At 39.1% G+C, this 24,085-nt stretch overlaps 1 protein-coding gene across 1 annotated transcript; it reads right to left on the bottom strand.

Annotated features, from left to right (window-relative positions):
• On the bottom strand, positions 1–22,988 carry gosr1 (golgi SNAP receptor complex member 1). Its single transcript, XM_063494283.1, has 9 exons — positions 22,946–22,988; positions 19,977–20,088; positions 18,916–19,003; positions 18,683–18,790; positions 17,740–17,831; positions 14,331–14,405; positions 2,728–2,757; positions 810–892; positions 1–569 (listed from the first exon to the last, which is right to left on the bottom strand). Exons 1-9 carry the CDS (start codon positions 22,977–22,979, stop codon positions 445–447), a joined length of 747 nt encoding a protein of 248 aa, XP_063350353.1. The 5' UTR covers positions 22,980–22,988; the 3' UTR covers positions 1–444.
• Positions 22,989–24,085: the final 1,097 nt, after the last annotated feature.

Below are 24,085 nucleotides of genomic sequence, written 5' to 3' on the forward strand. Positions count from 1 at the left end.
TAATTCACATTGTACAGCCCACAATTAACTATCCATCCCACTCCACCAATTAAAAACAACCATTCAGCTTAAAATCCTTCACCTGTGAAAAAAATAATAATAAATCCATCACACAATCTCACAGTCTCTTTACACTTTCAGTGGCACAGAATTGCTCTCAAAGTGATTTATCAATATATATTTTTATCTAGTCTTATTTGTAGTTTTGGTCTTCGTTCTCTTGTTGGCAGAAAACACCCAACCACCAACCCGCCATCTGTCCCCGCTGCTAAATACAGGTTCAGTAGAAAATGTTGGCCAAAATTTGCTCCTGTCCCAAAACTGGACCAACTTAATGTCCTTCTGCTCGGGAACCTCCAGGGTCCTCCAATCACTCAGCTCAGCCCCCAGAGAGTTTCCATGCTACAAAGAGCAGATGAATCCTGCCTCTTTAAAGACTGAGTTTCAGTGGAAGGCATAGAGCAGGAGGAGAATGGTGCAAACGCCAATCACCGCGCCAAGGATCAGAGAGTCCCTTCTCTTTCGCAGGTTGATTCGCTGAATGAGGTTGTTGATAGCTGGGAAACGGTCTGAAAGGGTGTAAATTAAGGAAAAATACACAAATATGGGATATAGTAACCTCAGTAACACTATTAATGGCTACATTTCTATAAATCCTAATAAGAAAGACCATTTTCTATCAAATATGTGAGCGCTAATTTTTGAATGTCCTATACTGATTTCAGTCTAGAAATACTTTAAAGATAACTTTAAAGGAGGCCATTTGGTTCCCCGCACACAACACTGCACATGTGCAACATAAAGGATACTGGCCAGAGTATTGACCTTGCTCTGTATGGATTTCAGCATGCCCCTTTGGAAGGTTATGTTCTCCTTGGTCGCCATAGCAATGCTGAAGAAAAAGAAAGATGTAGCAAAACAGATGAGTAGAGAAAAGTGACAATCCTTCATGTCTTTGCTCTTTATTAGTAATGTAAAAGTACCTCTGACTGTAGGCGAGTTAGAAAATGTCATTTTTATCTTTTCTTTTTTACTTTGGTTGTCTCCACCAAACATCGTGGTGCTGTAAAGCCCCTGTGTCATTCAGTACTGTTTCTAAACTTTTTTTTTTGTAAACCAAAACTACAGAAAAGGATTTAAAGGGTAAAACCTAAAATTGTGATCATTCCTGCCCAGTCAAACACTATTCCTCCCTCCTACATGCAGTATCTTTATGAGATGGTTAGGCATCTATAATGGCAGTACAGAAGTGTTGTGATATTGTGCCTCTTGTTCTCAAATTTGGGCCTCAGGAATCTTCAGAGCAGCAAAGTGCAGCTGAGCAGTTGGCAGGAAAAGTTTCAGGCTCTATGTTACACAAAATAATCAATACAAGCTTCAGAGCCCACCTTCAAGCACTTTGTTCAACTTTTAGTTGTAAGAACTAATCCCCAATAATCATTTATTTCTCTTACAGTAACCTCTCCACAGCTGTACCAAAAAAGATCCACATACAGGTTCTATAAACAATAACTAATGGCTAGATAGCAGCAGCAGTGGCTGTGAGTGGTACTGGTTTGCTCATGCAAGGAGAGAAATTACTTTAAAAAGACATGACATGCTGAGAAGCATCATTTAATCTGTTTAAAGATGATGTGACATCAGCCAATTATAAAAGCTTTTAGACCCGTTCACGCCCCTTATATACGACATAATGAATAATATACTATTTGAACATTTGTCATTATATTATTAGAAAGGAAAAATATTGATTCGAGCAAAAAATTTTCAATTATTCTAACTTTTCACTACATGTAGGATTATGCTAGTATTCAGACTGGTGACAAACAGAACTAGTCATAGGGGACCAATTCCTCCCATCTCAGAGTAAAAGATCCCCAGAGGAGGCCGGTGAAAACAAAGTAAATGAAATCACCAGTTGTTTACTCTTTTGGCTGGTAAAGATGATGAGCTGTGTGTGTGTGTGCATGTGTGTTTTGACTGAGCACTGAGAGACTATGACCACTGTGTTCGTCTGAACGTGTTGTGCGTGTGATGTGTGAGCACGGGTGGGTGGGGTCTTAGCATCTCCTGTGGTTTGGAGGTTGCTGAGGGGACAATCTGCAGTCTTGGCCTGGAGCTGTGTTTTGGGGATCATGTTCTCCTCAGTCAGGAAGAATCACTTTGCTGATACCAGCAACCTCGACTAGTCAGTGTTAACCGGCTCATGAGAATCAGAGCTGGAGGACAGAAGTGCACTCTGTGATCAGTCAGTTTTTGTTTTTTGGAGACCTAAACGAGGAATGTTAAACTGTCCAGCAAACTGTTGAATAAAACCCCAGATCACAAATTATGACAGTGCCTCTTAATGCTTTACAATATGTGCAGCACACAATGCCTCTTCTTCTTGGACTGAGGCCATTAAGATTAAACTAACTACATCTACAAAACTTTTTAAAAGGATAGACCGTAAACTACAGTTCATTATATTTAAAAAGATAACGTGTTATCCACCATACCTGAGAGAATTGTAATTTTTAAACCCCCCTTTTTTTTAAACTATAACCAGAAACCAGAACAATACTCATCTTAAGAGACTTTAAATTATATTGAAAACAGCCAGCCACATTATAAAGGGGAAAACAATGCAAAGCAACAATGCTCTGTGAGCACATACTTAGCAACAATAAACAAGAAGAAATCTTTGTAAGAACCAGACTCAGATGGGTAAGGGAAAGAAGGGCTTACCTTATTGTGTCATCCATCAGTCGATCTGAGCTATAGACAGTGAGAAGGAGAGAAAAACGCACGGGAAGGGCACTGGTTAGATTTTGATACAAGCACTGCAGAATAAACAAGGAATGGTAACAAACAAATGACATAGAAGCTACTTCCACCTTGTCACAAAGGGTCACCCAGTGGGTAGCTCTGCATGCTTGATTTGGCAGAATTTTTCTACTTCCTGACACAAAACCAAAGGCCATGCTACAGTATGGTTTGGTCTGGTCAAGCTGTTGGAACACTGATATACTTTTTCACTTTAAAAAAAAAAGAGTTGTGGTAGATTCTGTTAAATTAAAAAACAAAACAAAACTTGCACAGTTTTGAGTGTCTTTTAAGATCTCCCCCTGTATAATCTGTGAGTCTCTGAGCTTCTGTACTGATTTATCATTAAAATGGCAGCAAAAACCAGCAAATTGCACACTCGTGCGCCAAGTGCAACAGGTCCGTTGATGTTTGCAAGGGCAACAACACCAGTATAATTGGCCCATATAGCAGTGACTGAGTTGCACAAAAAAAGGCATTAATCTTTTTTTTTTCTTTTTTATTTGTTTTGTTCATTTTCACCTCATGGATAAATCAACTCAGATGCCCGGAGGTTAACGTTCTGCATCACTGCATAAAAGAGGGGAAAGTGGAAGGCACTGCTACACTCCCAATCCCACACAAACCTCTTATGCTGTAACACTTGTTTTGTGTCTCAGGTTGCTCATAAGCAAAAAAAGCTTTCAGCGGTTTATCTTCTAATTGGAATCAATTTGGATAATGTTCCAGAGAACTAAAGTCAACCAAACAAACAAAACTGCAGGGATTGTATTTCAGTTCAACAGTCATTCATCTTCCATTCAGCAGCTCCACATCCTCCACCTGCATGCTCAATGTGTGGTTTCCGTTAAGCTCTTAACAATGTTAAGATGAAGTAAGAGAAGGCGCTAAAAGATTTATACCTCACTTGCAAGATGCAAGATCTTCCTGATTGCATCACAGTTTTCATGATTCTCTCATTCTCTCTCTTGATGGGCAAACATGAGAGGAAACCACCAAGAGCTGAAAAATGTGGCAAAAACTGTAGTTCCTCTAGGTTACTAGCAATTAGGGCAACTAAAGACTATTTTGGTAGCTGACTAATCTGCCAATTTTTCTTTGACTAGTGGATAGTCAGTTATTTTATAACTTTTATTTATGCTCTCTGTGGGCAAACCTCCCGTTCTAGGCTCCAGTACCTCACCTGCTCAAGCCTGCCCACCTGCGAATATCACTCTGTTGTCTTGTACCATAGCAAATTAAAATAATGACCTACGAAACATATCAGTTTACTCAGAATAAAAAGGAAAATGCACAGTTTGTGTTTGTGTGTGTGTGTGTGTGTGTGTGTGTGTGCGCACACGCATGCAGCTGCATCATAAACTTTTAGAGCATTTTTATTTGAATAATATTATGGTTTGCTGCGAGGTAAAGTCAGTCTCAGATATCTGTGCTTCAGTTTTGATAAATTATTACTGGGTACCAATTAGCAGTCCATTTCTACATCTGTGACTTGATAGAACTCTTTTCTGCTCCAGCTGACTTTTATTTTGCTTTGCAGTGAGTGTTTACAGGAAAGGTGGTAGAGAAAGCCAAGCCCAGACATAGCAAGGGACCTTTTTTCACTAGAGCTCCCTACAATCTGTAGTATTGAAAGGTAATATGTCTTATTTAACTTTTTGTCTTCTAGACAGCGAGTGGGCAGGACCAATTGGACTATAATGCATATTCACAATGTGGGCTGTGCATCCTTCTGTTCTTGGATCACAGCTGCCCACACTGGCACCAATCTGCTTTTTTGGCACTAGTTTGTAAGATCGTAACTGCATTTGTCTGACTGAATGGAATCAGTTACAGGAGGTGAAATGATAACTGGCATCTAACTTCATTATGAGTTAGATGCCAGTTACCATTTCACTTAATAAATGTATTGTGGGAGCTGGTGGGTGGAGTGAAGAACACTGCAATTAGGCAATTATGCAGTAGGAATAAGACTTTATAACATTAAAAAAGACCAGAAATTATATTCTAGGATCTGAGATTTTAAAATATATAAAAACTTGAACTAAGTATTTGGTTAATAAAATATTAAATTAATTGGTGCGAACAAACACTGTATGTCTGCAAGAGGCCAAAAAAGTCAACTTAAGAAGAATGCAATATGGACAGAGACTGCTTAAAAGATGGAAGGAGGAGGTGCGACAAAAAAAACGAAGCCTTTAACTGTCCTTCACCTGACAGTGTTCTGCTTATAAATCATGAGCTGAAGAGGAAAAAGAGAAAGCTCAGGATCCGCCTTGATTTATGGAGTTTTTATGTGCAGAGATGAGATGTGGCAAAAGATTTATGCTTTATATCCTCCATAATCATTCTGCAGCTATAGTGGTAAGGTTGATTGTGCCATTTATGTATATTAGAATTTCTGTGGTTTCAGCTTTGAGTGGGGTTCTTTCTGTTTCCCTTGGTCAGTTGTTTTCCTGCAGTCATTAAGTCACTCATTAGCTTCAAGCTAATTGCCCTTTCCATTTTGATGAATCAACCCATACTGTCCACATGATCTGCTGTGATTCACAAACAAATGATCACGCAGACAGAATGCTTACTGACAATTATGTACACTTTGGTTTCATCTGAACAGTATGTTAAAAAAAATGCTACATGCATTGCAAAATCATGGCTACAAGGATTAAAATAGTACTGCCCACAAGTCCTTTAAAGTGGTCTTTAGCCAATAGTTCTTCAGGCTTTTTGAAGGTCTTTCATAGTTTCTGTTTGGCTGCTTTTCCACTTATCTTCAGTCAAATCCTTGTACCTCACCCTTTTCAGAGGAATGATTTTTTGTCTTTTAAGCCACTCAAGTGAAAAAAAGCACCTAACTAACCTAATATGAATCAGTATTGTGTCTACACATAACAGTCGACTTAGCAAAGCACTTTGTTTCTAGCAGCTTGTCGCAAATACACATCATTTGTTCAGCTCAGTCTATGAAAAATGCCAAAGATAACAAAGTTTGATACACACAACATTGTATTTTTGCATCAACATGATGATTCCCAAAGAGCTCTTAGCCAAAAACCTGGCCTATGTCAGCATGGTGTGCCTCCCCAGAGCCCGGACCACAACATTATTGATGCAGTGTGGGATCGTCCTGACAGAGAACAGAAGAAAAGGCAGCCAATATCCAAAGAAGGGCTTTGAATGACCTCCAAAGTTTACATCAAAGTTTAGTTGAAGGGCCAACAGATAACATAAACTGCACGCTCAGTCATCCTGGTAAGGAAATCCCAGAAAGTTCATTCTGTTCATCTGGATGTAGCGTTTCTGGTAGGAGAATCATTTGTCAATGAAGCTGTGGTACGCGTTTTGCTACTGAGAAGTCCCAATAAAACATTACCAACATTAAGTACCCAGAGGAAAATCAAAACATGCCAGTAAGCAGCTAAACACTTTCAACTCACTGAAATGAGTCTTCTCTCCCAAACCGTAAACCATCTTAATGTTTAAATTGCTTTCACAGGGAAATGGACATGAAATAGATCATAATGGACTGTTTTGTGTGAGCTAGTCAGTGAATATGGTTGATATGGATGATAGATTTAAAATAAGCTGTGGTATTATCCTCATATCATTACAAAAGTGTGAAAAAACATAAATTAACTGACCCAAATTGGTCCACAAACACTCTTGTCGGGTAAATCCATAAATTAAATCGCCAAACGTCCAGAACTAGTTCTGTGGTAAGTTGTAATGTGATAGAAAGAATACGAGGCAAGCACTTCACCGTGTATCCATGGTGCAAACTTAAAATCGGCAACAGGCTAGACAGACTAAATGCAGGCATCTTGAAGAGGACAGAGTGACAGAGAGACTTTGAACACCTGTTTAAAATGCTGGTTGGAAAACCTGAAGAGTTCACCATGATCAAGACCTTGCAAAAAAAATTATAAAAGAGATATGGGCATGATATACTGGCCACTACAGTTTTAGAAGTACCAGCCCTGGCTATTTGAGTATTTCCATTATTAAAATGGGCAATAAACTGTCCTTGTTAAAAGAAAACAGATTAACTGGACAACTGTGAAGATAACTAACCCACACAGCCTGAGCACTGTAGTTGTAAAATACCCAACTCTCGCCAAATTACTATTGTGTACTTTGCTAAATTACCTAAGTAACTTAGCAAAGTACACAATTATTCAGCAACCATGCTGGTCTTAATGATTAGCAAACAGAAACATTCACAAATTGCAGGTTCTTTGCAGCTGTTGGATGTGGCTCATGGATCGTGTGATTTGATGCCCTTGTTCGTTATGCTACACTAACCTTTTAAATTTTTATTTGTTATAAAAATGCACAATTTGAATATGTCTTGTTTGATGTGTACATGATATTTAGATGCTTTTTCACTTGAAGCACCACATGCAATTCTTATGAGCCTGGCAAACAGAGCTTACACATTTGGAAACAGGCAGACTATAGAGCCTACATGGATACAAAATGATGAGTTGTGACAGTATTTACTGAAATAAAGACTCAGAGCGTATCTTAAAGCTTAATAACTCAACTTTGTGAGTGACAAGAAAAGCATCCAGAGAATCATCATTGGATTTCCTTGTGAGTTTGAACTAGAAGTCCTTACCACTACCATTAAAGCTGTTGCAGCATGAACTTTTAATGGACTTACCCCTCCCTCCCTCCCTCCCTCTTGTTTATTTATGAAGACTAACCTCTATGGCAAAGAGAAATGGAAAAACAGATCTACAAGGATGGAGAAAGAACCAATGATGGGGCGAAATAACAGATCAGCAGCATTTATAGTAGCTTTAATAACTAAATGGCATCAAGTTACACTTGCCAAAGACTATTATAAACTAAAGCTAAAGCAATGAGTATCAGTGACAAAACTGAAAACAGCTTTCAGCACTAATATGTAAAAACATCTGACTGCTGTAGAACACATACTGAAAACTAGTGAAAGCTACCTTAAAGTTACAGTGTATAAAACCTCACCACTAGATGTCAGTAGATTATAGACTGGATTCAACTTCATTCAAGTTTTTTTTCTTACCCCTTCCAATTTAAGTACATAATCCTAGCTATAGTTGCCGCTGTAGTCAACCAAGAGATCAAAAACATTAAATTTAGACTGTACCCAGTAATGGTTGTGGCCAATCAGTGTGTTTCTACTACTGTTTGTGTGTTAAAAACAAACAAACAAAAAATAGTCTTTCACTATTTGGTTTGCCATCCTGTCTTTAAGTCTGACATCAATAGCCATTTCCGGGTCCAAACTCCGCTTCAGGTCCCACAGTCAAACAGACAATGTGGCATCACTGAGAGTTGGTCTAAATTCTTTCATCTTTAATAAAATGATCAGTGTGGCTGCTCTACCAGGTGTAACAATTAAATTTAACATCCAGGCATCCACGAAAACAGAATTTATGAAGTTTAACGGAGTTTGAAGTTAGCAGGGAGTTGGCTCGCTAGTTTCCATCTAAAGATAATATACCATGTTCTGACTGAGGGATTTCAGAAAAAATTAAAACATACTGCTCTGCTATCACTTCTGACATAAACAAAGACGACAAAAAACTAAACAGCAGTGACATTTGTAGGGTTACTGAAGTTGGGCAAGCTGGTATATAATGATGTGGTACGTGGTGGCTAGCTACGCAGCTATGGTTAGCATAATATAAACACGGTAAAGCTGGAGGATGAACGCTAACTTTTTTCCACTCGATACAAGTTAACATGAGGGTTTCCGATGGTTAGGGACAAATGCAATTGCATGGCAGGATGCTGTAAACGGACCAAACTTCAGTCAGGAGAACAACTGAGATAATCCATCCACAATACAAGGTTAGTGATTAATACGCTGTTGTATGTGCTGGTCTGTAGTTATACTGTAAGGTTTTAAAAACCAAGCTTTAAAATGTGCTGCCGAGAGAGGCCAACAGTGATCACTTAATAAACGCAGAGTAGTTTGGACCTGGAAGCAGGGTTTATACGTCATCACTTAACAACTGGATTTGGTTAAGAAAGTTTAAGCAGTCCACTGTTTATATACCAGATGACAAGCTTACGTAACCATTTACTCAGGAGGAGGCTGTCAATCTTTGTGAAAAGAATTCGATACAAGTCATGGAGTCAGTTTTTAAGTGGATCTAACATTGTTGGACTCAAATTATATTCTCACATGAGAGCAAATACGAGAGTTAATTCGCAGAGTGTCAAACTGTCAGAGAGAAAATGTGATTTTTAAGACACTGAAGCCTAACGTTAGCTGGCATAATAGCTTACAACCAGCTACTGTTGATAAAGCCGGCTCATTCGTAGCTGCTGAAAATGAGTAATTGCAACAATATCTAGAACACATAAACATGTTTATACACATTTTCATGTGTTAGAGGCGTGACTTCAGCTCAGGTGATGAATCTTGAGGTGAGGAGGAAGAGGATGATTTTTTTTTAAGATGCTTGCCACATTGTCTCCTTTCTTTATATTTTCACTCCTATGGTAAAGCGGACCCCTTCTCAGATGATAAAACATAGGTATGAATCTTCATATCTGAAGGTGCAGTCATGAAATAAATAAAAGTTGCTCACTGATATCTGTTTCAGTGGGTTCTCTTAAGAATCAATAGAGATTTGGAAGCATTTCACTCACTGCAGTAGCTTGTAGATTAACTGCAAGAGAGCTGTTTTATAGGCTGCAAATTGATTAGTCTTAGCTGACCAGTTTGGCAGCCTCAAGCCATTATTTGCCAATTTATAACTGGTTCAAACACAGTCATTACACAAGGCCTCCTACTTACATTTTCCACACTAAATTATTGGGGCAGCATGATGAAGCAAAAAAAGTTCAATAAACTAAAACAGATCATGCAGCTTTACATAAAAGAAACCTCATTATCCATGCTACTTTTCCATAAAAGTCACCTTTGACAAGAGATCATCACAGACTGCGCCAGGAATCGGGAAAGTAAGATTTTCACTCAAATCTCTCATATTTATCGGGTATCTGTGGATAACAGTGATACTCACCAACACATTACATCCTTTTTCTCTCTTTTCCCTTTCCTGTTTTATGGCTTTAATAGGATCAATCAAGTGTAACTCAATCCTCATCTCCAGTATCCACTTTCCCTCCCATCTATGCCAATGGTAAGGGGAAGCCCTATAGATAGTATGGGCTGTGGTTTAATAACATAATTTAATTAACAATATCCCGATCAAATGCAAATGACAAGCAAAACAGCACGACTGCTGAGAAAGCATCTCAAATGGTAATGTTTAGCAGAGTGTGTGTGTTTTTAAATAATCTTCATTTTAAAATAATTTATATTACATATTCAGTTAAGATGTTTGGAGCCAAAATATTCTTCGACCCACTCAAGCACTTGAAGCATTAACTTGTCTCCCTCATGTGCTAAAATGAGCACACCTAAGTATTCACTGATCAGCCACGAAATTGAAGCCATCTCCAGCTATTATGTCACAGGAGTACTGTCTGGCACTGGGATGCTGTTAAAGCATCCATTGTGTTATGTGGGTTGTATGATACATCCACTGAGCAGTTTCTGTGGTGTGGTAAGATACACTGTTCTCTGTGGGACGCCACCACCATCAGGGGGTTGCTCGGTGTCCAATAACATGGGCAGTAATGTGTTAGAGTAGCATCCATATGAATGCTAGGACCAAATGTTTCCCACCTGAACAATTCATGGTAATGCAATGTCATGTTATACAGTTCAGCAGTCAGCAGTACCTATGTGATTCTTGAAAACCACTGAACTTACACAGGCTGGATTTTACTCCAATTAACCATCAAAAAGTGTTTTGTGAACGCTAGAATACCTCTCCTCATTTTTTATTCTGTTTAACTCAGCAATACCTTTGATTATATCCTTGAGCTCTAACAAATGTGTTGAATCCATTTCCTTCCTCTCAATTATTTACATCCATTTCTTTTGGCCTGCAGTCCTCTTCTTCTTCATCTTTATTTGCACATTGCTATATATCTTGACATGTTGCTGCCACCTATAGCTCAGTATAGAAGAGTCACAGCATTTGCAGCACCGCATTCCATGCCCTTCTGGACAACACAAAAGAAATGGGGGAAGACAAAGAGAAAAATAGACACAGCACACCGACCAGTCATGGCAGATGGCCGTCTTCTCTGAGCCTGGTTCTGCTGGAGGTTTCTTCCTGTTAAAAGGTAGTTTTTCATTCTCACTGTCGCCAAACCGCTTGATCATAGGGGTCATATGATTGTTGGGGTTTTCTTTGTTGTATTATTGTAGGGTATAGCTTACAACATAAAGCGCCTTGAGGTGACTGTTGTTGTAATTTGGCACTGTATTAAATAAAACTGACTACAGACCTACAGAATACAGAGATGAGGGAGCCATGGACACTTTCACTGCAGTATTAAATTTACTGATACTGTTTATCAGTACCATTAAATAGGTGCTATAAAGACATACCGTCAAAAAACAAACAAACAAATAAACAAAAAACACAGAGACATATGGTACACCCTAGGCCACTTCCACTCCCAGCAGAGCTTCGACAACATTCCATTGGTAGACTAGGGACATTGAGTCATTGCTGAACCTGCTACACAGAGCTGTGGCCGCAAGGTAGTTGGTGTCTGGCATGGGTGTAACCCCCAAACCAAATGGTCGACACTGAAGGTGAAGAGCATCATCGAACTAAAGAGGGAGTCCTAACCTAGCTTGGTTAGCCTGTGGGACTTTGGAGGCAGCCGATAGTTACCAACAGGCCAAGCAGAACACATCTCGGGCAGTGCCTGAAGCAAAAACTGGGCTGTGGGAGGAGTTTGGAGAGGCCATGGAAAAAGACTTTTTGACTGCCTCGAATGGTTTCTGGAAAACAGTCAGTCGACTCAGGAGGGGAAAGTGGTGGTCTACCTGCACTGTGTATAGTGCGGGTGGAGCGCTGCTGACTTTAACTAAGAATATTGTTGGACGGTAAAAGATCTTTGCCAATCCAAAGGTCTGATTGGCAAACTGGGGTGGTTGTTCCCATCTTTAAAAAGGAGGACCAGAGGTTGTGCTCCAACTATAGGGTGATCACACTCCTCAGCCTCCCAAAGCCTATGTCAGGGTGTTGGAAAGTAGAGTATCTGAGGTTTGACTAACAGATGGTTAGTCGAACCTCGGGATACAGGAGGAACAATGTGGTTTTTGTCCCAAATAACTGCCCTGGTCACGGAACACTGGACCAGCTCTTTATACTCTTGAGAATGATTGAGGGTTCATGGGAGGTAGCCCAAGCAATCTACATGTGTTTTGTGGACTTGCAGAAGCCATACCCTCTGAGTATTCTGTGTGAAATGCTTCGGGAGTATGCATGGTCTGACCCGTTGCTAAGACCCATTCGATCCCACAGAAACTGTTGCTTTGTCCGCATAGCCAGCAATAAGTCGGACTCGTTCCCAGTGGGTTTTGGACTTTGCTAGTGCTGCCCTTTGTCACAGATTCTGTTCATTTTTATGGACAGACGATTAAGGCATAGCCAAGTGGCAGAAGGCTTCCATATGGGCGGTCTCAGTGTATCGTCTCTGCTTTTTGTTGATTACGTGGTTCTGTTGTCTTCATCGGGAGGTGGATTCCAGCATACACTGGAGCAGTTTGCAGCCGAGTATGAAGCGACGGGAATGAGAAGCACCTCCAAGTTTTACGCCATGGTCGTCAGCTAGAAAAAGATGGAGTGCCCACTCCGGGTCAGGGATGCGTTATTGTCCCACGGAAGAGTTTAAATATTTCAAGGTCTTGTTTAGGAGTGATGGGCAAGGGGAGTGGGGCAGGGATAGCTCAATAGGTAGAGTAGTTGCCTCATGATTGGAAGGTTATGGGTTCAACTCTACTGAACGGCTACCCTGAGGTACCCCTGAGCAAGGTACCATCCCTACACACTGCTCCCCGGGCACTGCATTGGTGGCTGCCCACTGCTTCACTAGGTGAATGGGTTAAATGCAGAGGAGCAATTTCCCTACGGGGACTATCACATACACATTATTATTATTATTATTATAATAAAAGTGGGAGATTGACTCAAAGCGAAAAAGCAAAGGTCCCGATTTACTGGTCGTCCGGAGTCCCTACCCTCAACTATTGTCAAGAGCCTTGGTGACCAAAAGAATAAGATTCTGGATGCTAGCGGCGGAAATGAGCTTTCTCACATTCATATCCAGGACACGTTGGACAGATAATATCTCTCGGCTGCCCTGGGAATCTCTTGGTGTTTCCTCAAACAAGCTGGAGGAGGTGGCTAGATTAACATTTAAGATACCTGTTTAATACAATTTAATGTTGTTGAAACAGGAGCGTTACTGACCTTCGTGCTAGTTGCTTCGTGTTAGTTACTAATTTAAATGCAAATTTATATTTAACTGAACATATAGTAAAAGTGTTACTGCTTTATTTCAAAGACATAAAAAAAAATCCATAAAATGCTATGCGATTAAAGTTATTTAACTAGACCACACTGTATTTTAAAGGGTCATTACATAAACATCAATTTCAGTATATAAATATTAGCCATGCATTGTGGGAGCAGGTAAAGCCTGTTAGAAAATGAATGGAGAGGTCTTTGAGAGGGAATAATTGCGGCATTATTCCTTTGAGAACTTGATATGGGAAACAAATGCAAATACTAATCAGTCACACTGCTATGTATTGGCCATGTAAATAGCTTTGTGGTAAATTTGTGTTTTGTTTCTTTGTGTGTGTGTGTGTGTGTGTGTGTGTGTGTGTGTGTGTGTGTGTGTGTGTGTGTGTACGGGTTCGTACTATCCTGGTGGGGACCAAAATCTGACTTTTACTATCCTGGTGGGGACTTTCTGCACCGTGGGGACCAAAATCCAGGTCCCCTCGGGGTTGAAAGCAATTTTCACACTCAAAATGCGGTTTTACTGTCAGGGTTACAATTAGGTTATGGTTAGGTTTAGGGTAAGGGTTAGGGTTAGGCATTCATTTTTAATGGTTAGGGTTAGGGTAAGGGGCTAGGGAAAGCATTATGTCAATGGGATGTCCCCACGAGGATAGCAAACCAGACATGTGTGTGTGTGTGTGTGTGTGTGTCCTGCTGCTATCCAATTTTACTTTCCATGCAGTGTGCATCTAACACCTCTGGCACAAACACAGGGAAACGCATGAAAAAAGAACCACATGCTGTTCTGCAGGGGTTGAGAGTCAGCCAAAAGATTGTGGGATACTAAGGTTGCTAGAGATCAGGATTTGATCTTCTATGTCATGCATGCTCATATAAGACCTTAAGTTATGAATTAACAGAAGAACTTCACATCTGCTATGAAGTAAACACATGAAGAGAACAAATGAGTGTGTCAGAAAAAGACATGTTTTTATTTGTTTTTCCCAAATCGTGGACCTGCGCCATCAAGGTTATTCCAGCTTGCTTTCCTAAAAAAAAAAAAAATCGGACTATTCCACATTTAGGGTGGCAACCTTATTCTACTTTTAACTGCTATGGTTAAATGATACAAATGCTTTGGGAACTTACTTTCTCAGATGCTCATGCTCCTTTAGGAACAGCTCTGTTCTTCTGTTGTTGACCCCAGAACCGCTCTTGTATGTCCTAAAAAGACAGGCAGATACACTCGTGAATAATATTTTTTTTTTTTTTTAATGAATGGTAATTTTCAACATTTAGGCAATGTCAGAATTACTTGTGTGTCAAAAACAAGTTCTCAAAGTGTAGATAAGAAATAAATCTAAAATGATAGCCCAAGTTAACAGGCGACAGCCTTGATCCCAATTCTTGTCTCTGTAACTTTGCATACATCAGAATCAGAAGTCAATCAAAAAGGAGCAATCTGTAAGGCTGCCAATGTAATTTTCACAAGCAGATTGCCACAGGGTACCAAAGGCTGGCTAACTTTCAAAGTGAGGTGACAATCTGCGTTTTATCCTGCAGATCTCACTCTTCTTTGCAAGGACCACTAAAACACACAGCATATACAAGGAATATAAAAATGTAAAGGCCTTGTTCCTTAAACTGCACATTAGCAATGTGATAACATCGTTAAAGGTGTTAATCGCTTTACTGGTATGGTAGCGCTTTACTAATTCACACAAACTGCTAATATTTGTAGCATATATGGCTATTGCATACAGTGATTATGTAATGATTAATTAATCAGAAAAGCCAGACACAGAAGGTAAGCATTTTAAACATAAAATGTTTTTTGTACGACTTGATTGTCTTTCATGGCTCTTTTTGTGTTTCTAACCCATTCTTTCTTTTTAACACTGCATCAAATAACTAATTTCCTTTTTGTATTTTCACACCAAGGATGCCACCCTTGCAATAATAATAATTCTTCAGACTAAATATTGCGTTTCCATAAAACTATAGGCCATGATTAGTCAACTGCCCAAGTAGGTCTGAGTCTGAGAAACTGCAGGGACATTTAAAAATAATGATTCCTTAAATGTGTCATTTTTGTCAGACCTTTTGAATTAAAGCTGCTGCAGTGAACAAAGCAAAATTCAAAGAACTGTGTTCCAAAAAAAAAAAAAAAAAAAAAAAAGGAGAAAAAGAGATTTTTTTTTATGGTTAATGAAGAAACAGAAAAAGAACCGTGCTCTCCTCTACTGAGCAGTCAGAAGTGATGAATAGGCGTTGCACCACTCACAAAGTAAACACAGCAAACCCATTCTTTTCTGTTTGATGAATCTCTAGCTATCAGCAGCCCTGAACTGCTGACTCCCATGTCTTCTTCGTTTCTGGTCATTTAACACTGCCCCACCCTCTCGTCAAGCAGGGGAGGAGGAAGGCTATGAGCACATATAGTACACCCCAGAGTGACTGCCTTGAGCCTAATCTGACCACCCTAGCAACTGGGTTGATGCTTCTGTGGGACCAGAATTCTTTGTACTGACAGACCGATTCATCACTCCGGCGAGGCTTTTTAAAAGGGCACCAATGTAAATCATAGAAAACTGTCATTTTTGTTGCTGACATTTAAAAATCAAAGCAGGAGAAGAAGGGTTGTTACATCTGAGCTCAGCTCTGCAGCATGCTATTACTATGAATGTGGTGTGTGTGTGCTTCAGTAGTCTGTAAGCACAATGCAAGTTATTGATATGGTGTTTGATAAATGCCTCACTGTTTCATTTGAGTGCTTGTATCAATTAGATAGTTTGGACTCCTTCTTGTTACCAGTATGGACATGGAAAACATATTCTGAAACGTGTGCTGGTCCATTTACTTCACAGCCAAGAGCTCTACTGCCCTCTACCTGACAAAAGAGAAAATGCTTAGCTGCACCAGATATTCCATCACTGTATTAATGTCATGATATTTTACACATTTCTGTACTGACCAAAAAATTGTATTTTATAAAAGCATCTTGTAACTACGTTAGTGTTCAGATAGACCAAGGCTTAAACTGTGCTGCCAAGAAGACAATGTAAAAACACAAAGTCCATAATTCTGTGATCAGGAAATAGTTTTTGCTGTTTTCGACAACAGAATTTTTGTCATATATTTTCAAGTCACATCTTATTGCTTTCTGTCTATTATTTGCCAGTATTGATACTTATTATCATTCAGATGAGGGGTGGTCTCTTTAATTAAAACTCATTTTCCAGGTGCTAGGCAATAAGTTGCCACATCATGCTAGAAAACTGTATGAAAATGCATCTTTTGCACTTAAAAGATCAGACAAAGGTGCTTTTAAAGTGGTGAAAAAGCAGAACAAACATTAAAGTGGAAAAAAAAACCAAATAAAAACAACTGGCCGAAAAAAAAAGCTCCACCGATGTCCTATGTAATGAAGTGGCTGCTAATATAAAGAGATACATTTGCGTCCTTAAAAAAAATATTACTTTCAGTGATTTCAAATGTAATGAAAATCCTGATTAATACTTTATTAAGTAAAGATTCACACTATATTTGATAACCTCTCCCGTCCTCTGTTAAAACAGAGAGAATAAAATCATGCATTTGACTGCTCCTTTACTGCTGCTGGTGGTTAAGGCATCATTTTCTAGCAGTGTCTGATTCACCAAGCAGAACACACCGATGGAATGATTCTGTCATTCCATCGGTATTTTACCTTCTTCTTGTGCTGGACTCCAGACACACTCGAGGCTCCAATGACTTGATACAGCATCTCGTGACACAAATTGGTATTACACAAATGTCTGCTTAGTATCCTGTACCCTATCCTTAGTTTCATAATTTCGAAACAGTTTCAAAAACTGCACCCAAAGCTGTTTAATCTGTTGTTTTTTCACACTCAGGTCATTCTGGAAAAATGTAAACTATTTTAATTTATAGTAAGCTCCTTAAGAGCTTTATAAATTACTTAATGAATACTAAATTTGTATATTTATATATAGTTAAGTGAGTCTATTCCTATTGAACATGTATGCCTGCCTGCAAGACGCCTCTGCATGAGAACTCTTCTCTCTGTACTCTAGATGGACGGGGAAGGATCAATAAGAATCCTGCAGTGCTCACTGTTTGCCATCATCAGTGCCTTCACAGATCAATAAGCCACTGCAAAAAGAAGACTCATGGTCTAGGGAGACCTTCGTTTCAATAAATTCCCTCAAACTGTGCAAATCTGAAGAGAGGATGCACTCCCTCAATGCAAGGCCAAAGAGAGCATGAATCTTCTATTTGTTCAAGAACATGCCAAATGGAAGTGAAGTTTCAAATATTCCTCTCAGGAATAAGGTCTACGACATAAGAGCAGTGCTTGACCGTTTTTATTGCTCAGCACCCTTTCAGATCAAAACACAAGAAAGCATGCGCGTGTAGGATCTTATCATTTACTATAACATAATAAACAACAACAACAACAACGACATTAATAAAAATAATAATTAATTAATTAAAACATTCCCATGCTGCTATAAAAGCTAAATGAAATTAGAAGGTGCTGTGGCTGAGTACTCACTCAATGTCTTTCCTGACAGACCCTAGAAGGTCTTCCCTTTCCCGGATGGCCAAAAAGTTGCCTTTGGTTTTGTGGAATTCATGTGTGTAGTCCTTTGAGGAAAATAAAGTTTTTTAAAAAAAAAAAGGAATACAGGAAAGACAGAGAAACAAACAAGTGGTAAACAGGACAAAACTGAACCACTAAGGCTACGTTCACACTGCAGGTCTTAATGCTCAATTCCGATTTTTTGATCAAATCCGATTTTTTTGTCTACTTGTTCACACTACAAATAAAATGTGACAGCAAACGCGCTTTAGTGTGAACCCTCAAAGCGGCCCGCATGCGCAAAAGAAGACGTCACACACAACGCGCTCTGTTTAGATCCAGAGCAAACAGTATTGTTTGACTGATGGCCCTTAATATAAAGACTTGTTTCGGACTTTACATTTCCCAATTTTGCTTTAAGTTATAAAGTTATTTTGTTATTTACATATGGCCTAATACTTATCTTTATTGCTGTTTTAGAGAGGAGCAGTGCTTCAAAGGTTAGTTGCAGATTTCAGTCAGAATCTGCAGATTATACAGTACAAATAAAATGTTCACGTTTCTCCAACATTGTCTTCCCAGCAGTTTCACTAACATCTGCACGGGATGGCCAGGAAGCGTTGTCTTATCGGGCGCTTCTCCGGCGCTGATAATTGGCGTCTGTCTTGTGTCAGTGACGTAAAAGACGGATTTAATGCGACCTGACCATTCAAACAGCAGTCGCTTTCTAAAACATCAGGTATGTATCGGATTCAGCACCACATACGAAAGTGACCCAGATCGGATTTGAAGTTCAGTAACTATAACTGAGAAGAAGTCGCTATGAAAGAAAATTATTTCAATAAAATTTAAAAAAAAAAAAAAAAAACTATAGAAAACAGATGAGCGACACGAAAAAAGGAACAAGACAGCAAACCTGTAGGATGTCCCTGTGCCTCTGGAGCGTGTGCATGAGAGCAGCGTTGAGAGCAGCTGCGCCCGGAGAGTTGGTGTACTCCGCCATCTTGTCATTCACTGCAGTCAGCTGAGAGAGAGAAGGAAACAGAGTGGACGGATGGATGGACACGAAGGACGAGGCATATATCCATTTCTGTTCTTATTATATTCTTTTTGCCGTCCTTTTCCACTGACCTGAGACAATTTACTTACTTTGGCTAGCAACTGTTCAATCTCCACTGACATGGTGTCAAACATCCTGTCCTGGGTAGAGTTGTTTAGCAGAGGTGTGGTGTCTGACCTGAAAGGAAAAATAAGATGGGAGAATATTAAGAATTTTTATTTAAAGCACCTTATTTGTAATTGGTTTTTAACTCACATTAAAAAAAAATCTTGTACTGTTTTCTTGTGTTTAATGGACAAGAAATGTGCTTTATTTCATAGCAGAAATTACACATTCATCAAATAAAGAATTTAAAGCTGTTAGTAAAAAATAAATAACTGTAATCAAACAGAAGTAAGTAATCAAGTTTTTTTTCTTGATTGGTAATGTTTCAAAAGCCTACTTGGTCTCAAAATCCTTAAGGTCTGCAATAAAGAAACATGTAGTTTTTGTGTTAGAATATTCCATTCAAGCTACTTTAGGGGTGGCTGTAGCTCAGGAGAGCAGGTCATCCACTGATCTGAAGGTTGGTGGTTCGATCCCTGGCTGCTCCAGAACGCATGCAAAATATCCTTGAGCAAGATACTAAACCAAATTTGCTCTCCGTTGCATCCATCAGAGTATAGGTGTGTGATTAGTAGACAGAAAGTAATTAGGCATAGAGAAAAGTTCTTGGTGAATGGGTGAATGAGGCATGCTGTATAAAGCGCTTTGAGTGCTTTTGGAGACTTAACCTTATTTTTTTGCTGATTAACAAATATGCATTTTAACGATTACAATTCAGGCTAGATATGAAAACTCTGAATGACGAATATAATTAAAAAATAATAACATTTTGACTAGTAACCCATTTTCAACTCCAATAAAAAAAACAAAAAAAACATTCAGTTTAAGCTTTGGAACCAATCTTTGCTTTCATTATATCTTTATATCTTTTCACTATATCGTTGTTTTTAAGAATAATATTAAATATGTGATTAAATATGACAACAATAAAATACAATAAATACATCTTTACATTTGGTAAAGATTTATTGCTAGAAGAATATTAATTGTTTCAGCTTTTTAGTAGTTATTAACTCTGCAGTTGAGTGAGAAGCCTTAATCTTACGTGTCTCCTCGACGTCCATCTCTGGAGCTGCTGTAGCTGGTGCATAATTTACTGAAAGAGACCAACTTCAGGTCAAGTTCGTTCTCCAACTGTCTGGCCTGCTTTCGCAGATCTGTAACAGAAGCACACAATCCAGTAAAATACTTAAAAATAACTAAAACACCATCAATTAAGTATTACCCCAGAGTAGAAAATAGATGGTAGATAGATAGATGGTCCATTCAACTTTCTTGTAATGCTATTTTCTTAATTAGCAACTCAACATGAAGACAACTTGACTCTACTGCTCAGCTGTGATGTCTATTTTGTCTGTTGCTGACTGTGCAGAGAGTGTATAGTAGAGTATGAGAGCTATGTAGAACAAAATTTCACCATGACAAGATTTTTAAAACTGAAAATCTTTTTGTGCATCTTCTATTAAAAATATTTTATATCAGATATCCAAAAAATGTAACACTAAAACCTATACAGAGGAATAATTTATGTTAAACACTAGGGCTGGGCCATATCATACCGTTCACGGTAATACCGGTATAATGTTGGGCAATGATAAGAAAATGAAATATCGCGATAGAATATGGGTAAAGCGCCCATGCACAGTGCCTTTGTTTTCATACGCACCTGGCGGAAAACGCATGGCGGCGACGGAGAATGAGAAGGGCGAAAGCGGATCGTCGAATGAAACGGATGAACCAGAATTGGTTTGTAAAAATGGTTCAGTGGTGTGGAACTGGTTTGGCTTTCGTCCGTCAGATACACACCAAAGCACAATTTTTGGTAGAGCATGCTAGCGGGCCGTCGTTATTACCGTGTTTTTTGGAAAATAAGTCGCTCTTAAAATCAATCCTTTGATTTTCTGAAAAATCGAAGTGCGCCTTATGTATGAATTCTGGTTGTGCTTACTGACCTCGAACCGATTTTATGTGGTACACGGCGCTCAAAAATCTGTCAAAAAATGTTTTAGTACGACTTTGCTAAGCTAAGAACCCGCACCGCTTGATGGATTGTCGGAGCATTACGGCTACCGTAGGCAGGAGTCTCGCGGAGTAATACGTACTGTGCTTCAACATAATATTACCGTATTGTGTGTGTATAACCTCTTTTTAAGTTTTGTGGATATTATACATGGTTATGCTCAGGATATGTCAGCCCATTTCCACTGGAAATGCCTTTTTGGTTAAACTGTCAGCAAGGAATTTGCATTTGCACTGTTAAAATTTTATATAGCTTTAATGCACATAAAAAACAGCTGCTTGTTTAAGTGAAAATACACTGATGGGGTTTTTTTGCATCAATAAAGTTGTGGAGTTTTAAAGTATTTTGTCTCGCGTCAGTTATATCGTTATTGCAAATTTCAAAATATATATCGTGATAAATATTTTTGGCCATATTGCCCAGCCCTATTAAACACTTTCTAGCCAATTTGTTTAATACACACATCCAAATACTCATTAAAGCAAATATCATAATAATAAGAATCAGAATCAGAATCGTGTTTATTGGCCATAGATTTGTGTGACTTGAATGTGGCATGGTTGTTGATGGCAGATAGGGTGGTCTGAGTATTTCACAAACTCAGACTCAGGATTTTTCCACATGACCATTTCTAGGGGTTACAAAAAATGGTCCAAAAACATAAAATATCAACATAAAATATCAAGTGAGCAACAATTCCCTGGCAGACAATGCCTTGTTGAAGACAGAGGAGAATGGGCAGACTGCTTCAAGTTGACAGGAAGGCAACAAGAACTACTTAAATAGAAAAAAAAAAAACAATTGTAACAACCAAAGTATGGAGAAGAACATCACTGAATGCACTATACATCGAACCTTAAAGCAGATAACCTACCTACAGCACACTGGGTGTCATTTCTGACAGCTAAGGACAAAATAGGGTAGTAAGATTACAGTTCACAGGTTCACCAAAGATGGACAGTAGAGGATTGGAAAAACATTGCCTGGTACATGTGTCTTAATTTCTGCTGCAACATTAAAATAGCAGGATCCTAAAAAAAACAGGAAAACATGGATCCATTCGGCCTTGAATCAACAGCTCAAGCTGATAGTGGTGTTGTAATGGTGTGCTGGCTATTACCAGGTCCCTTATCTCCAACTGAGCATCAATTAAATGCAGCAGCCTACCAGAGTCTTGTTGCTGACCATATCCATCCCTTTATAACCACAGTTTTGATGGCTGTTTCCAGCAAGATAACACACCATTCCACAAACCTCAAATCACCTTAAACTGGTTTCCTGAACATGATAATGACTTTACTGTGCTCAAATGGCTACCACTGGCTCCAGATCTCAATAGAGCATTTTTGGGATGTAGTGGTACAGGAGATTCACAAATTGGCGCCAACTGTGTGATGTTTTCATGCCAATATAGACCAAAGTCTCTGACCAAAGTCCGCGTTTACGAAGGTGAAATGTCCCATGAGCAATTTAGTTGTTTTAGTTGTGACTTGTTCAGAGAGCACCCCGCCTCGATTGGGGGGGGGGGGGGCAATTTTAAAAAATATGTCATTTCTTTTTCTGCATTAAACATCAACAAAAAAAAAAAACTCCTGTGCTACCGAAAGCTAAAGCAACAAGACCGTTATAGCAACAAAGCTCATTGTTTTAACACTACATTAACCAAGGGGGGAAAAATATGAAAACGCTATCTGCTCACTGCCGACAATTAACGAAGCAGCTGACACACTCGATGTGCCAGGCTGATAAGCCGTTTAGATCAACAACACTGCTTAAACCGCCGAAGGAACAGAGTTAAATTAACTTACACGGCGTCTAGTTCGCTAGCTTGTTGGGAGCTAACTTGTTATTGTAGTGGCATGTATGTTTTTAATCCATGTTTCTTAGAGCCAGAGGTGGTGTGACAGGGGCAAATTAATTGCTGATATTATGAAAACGGTAAAAAGTGCTGTTATAATACTGCTTGCTGTAAACAGGCTCGAGTGTTACCTTACCTTCCCAGTACGTGCTGCTTCCTATTCCTGCCATCTTTGTTGTTCTGCGACGTCACCAAAATCCGGGTACTTTCACGTGTCAGCAGAAAACGTACAGGACGTACCGCACGAACGCATCAGCCAATCAGCTACAACACAGCGTCATCTAGACCCAACTTTAAACTGCCGCAATCTGCTAGCACCAATGACTGTAGAAATCGTCGGTTATTGCAATAACACGTATTTTTATTTTTAGGGGGAGGAGGGGGTGACAGAGATTGAAACTTTACTGATAAATTTTCCAAGTAAGCCAGTTGGGTTGTCATGACAACCCAACTGTCAACCAACTGACAACTGACAGCCCAATGTTGACGTCACATATATTTAGAATCTTACAAAAAATTTGATCCTTTGATCTTTTGACCCTTTGATCCTTAAATCCATAAATAGGGGTGAAAAGCGACGACTTTTAGTTCGTTAATCGCAGCATTTATGTTCGCAGAATTGAAACGTTTACCAAAGAAGTATTTTGAAACACCTGGATCATTTTCGGAGTAACTGTTTACTGATTCCAACACGTCTCAGAGGAAACAACCCTACAGATTTCTAAGGTAAGTTTTCCTTCTTTTTTTTGTTTTTCGGTTGTTCACTAACAGAAAAAAGACTCACAAAGGCTCACCTCTACACGGCTGGCGTCTCCTGTAACCCTTCATATTTCTAAGGTACGTTTTGTTTCTTGTTTCTGTTGTTCTTGTAGTTATTGTCCTAAGGTGAGGTTTGAAATTGGGACTGGGTTTTTTTAATGTTTCGTTACTGTAAAAATATGGCTATATGAGACTAAACTATTAGCTTGACGGTTAGCGCAATGCCAAAATTTAAATGATCAGCGGATGTCATTTAAGTACCATTTGTCTACATTCAGCCTGGGCAGAGTAGGACCCAACTTTAAACTGCCGCCACCATCTTCTAGCACCAATGACTGTAGAAAGCGTCGGTTATTGCAATAACACGTATTTTTATTTTTTTTTTATTTTTTTTTTTGGGGGGGGGGGGGTGACAGAGATTTGAACTTTACTGATAAATTCTCCAAGTAAAAGAATACCAGAGTCCAAAAATGTCATATGACAACCCAATTGGCTTTCGGGATGTTGACATCATATA

Source organism: Pelmatolapia mariae, linkage group LG14, assembly GCF_036321145.2.
Source record: "Pelmatolapia mariae isolate MD_Pm_ZW linkage group LG14, Pm_UMD_F_2, whole genome shotgun sequence".
NCBI classification, from domain to species: Eukaryota; Metazoa; Chordata; class Actinopteri; order Cichliformes; family Cichlidae; genus Pelmatolapia; species Pelmatolapia mariae.

Bases quoted from the DNA above. Each gene is read 5' to 3' on its own strand.
- gosr1 (XM_063494283.1), bottom strand. From the start codon at position 22,979: ATGGCAGGAATAGGAAGCAGCACGTACTGGGAAG. The intron at 19,004-19,976 runs GTAAGATTAAGG...TTTTCCTTTCAG, and splicing joins GATGGACGTCGAGGAGACAC to GTCAGACACCACACCTCTGC. The intron at 893-2,727 runs GTAAGCCCTTCT...CTTTTTCTTCAG, and splicing joins CTGATGGATGACACAATAAG to CATTGCTATGGCGACCAAGG.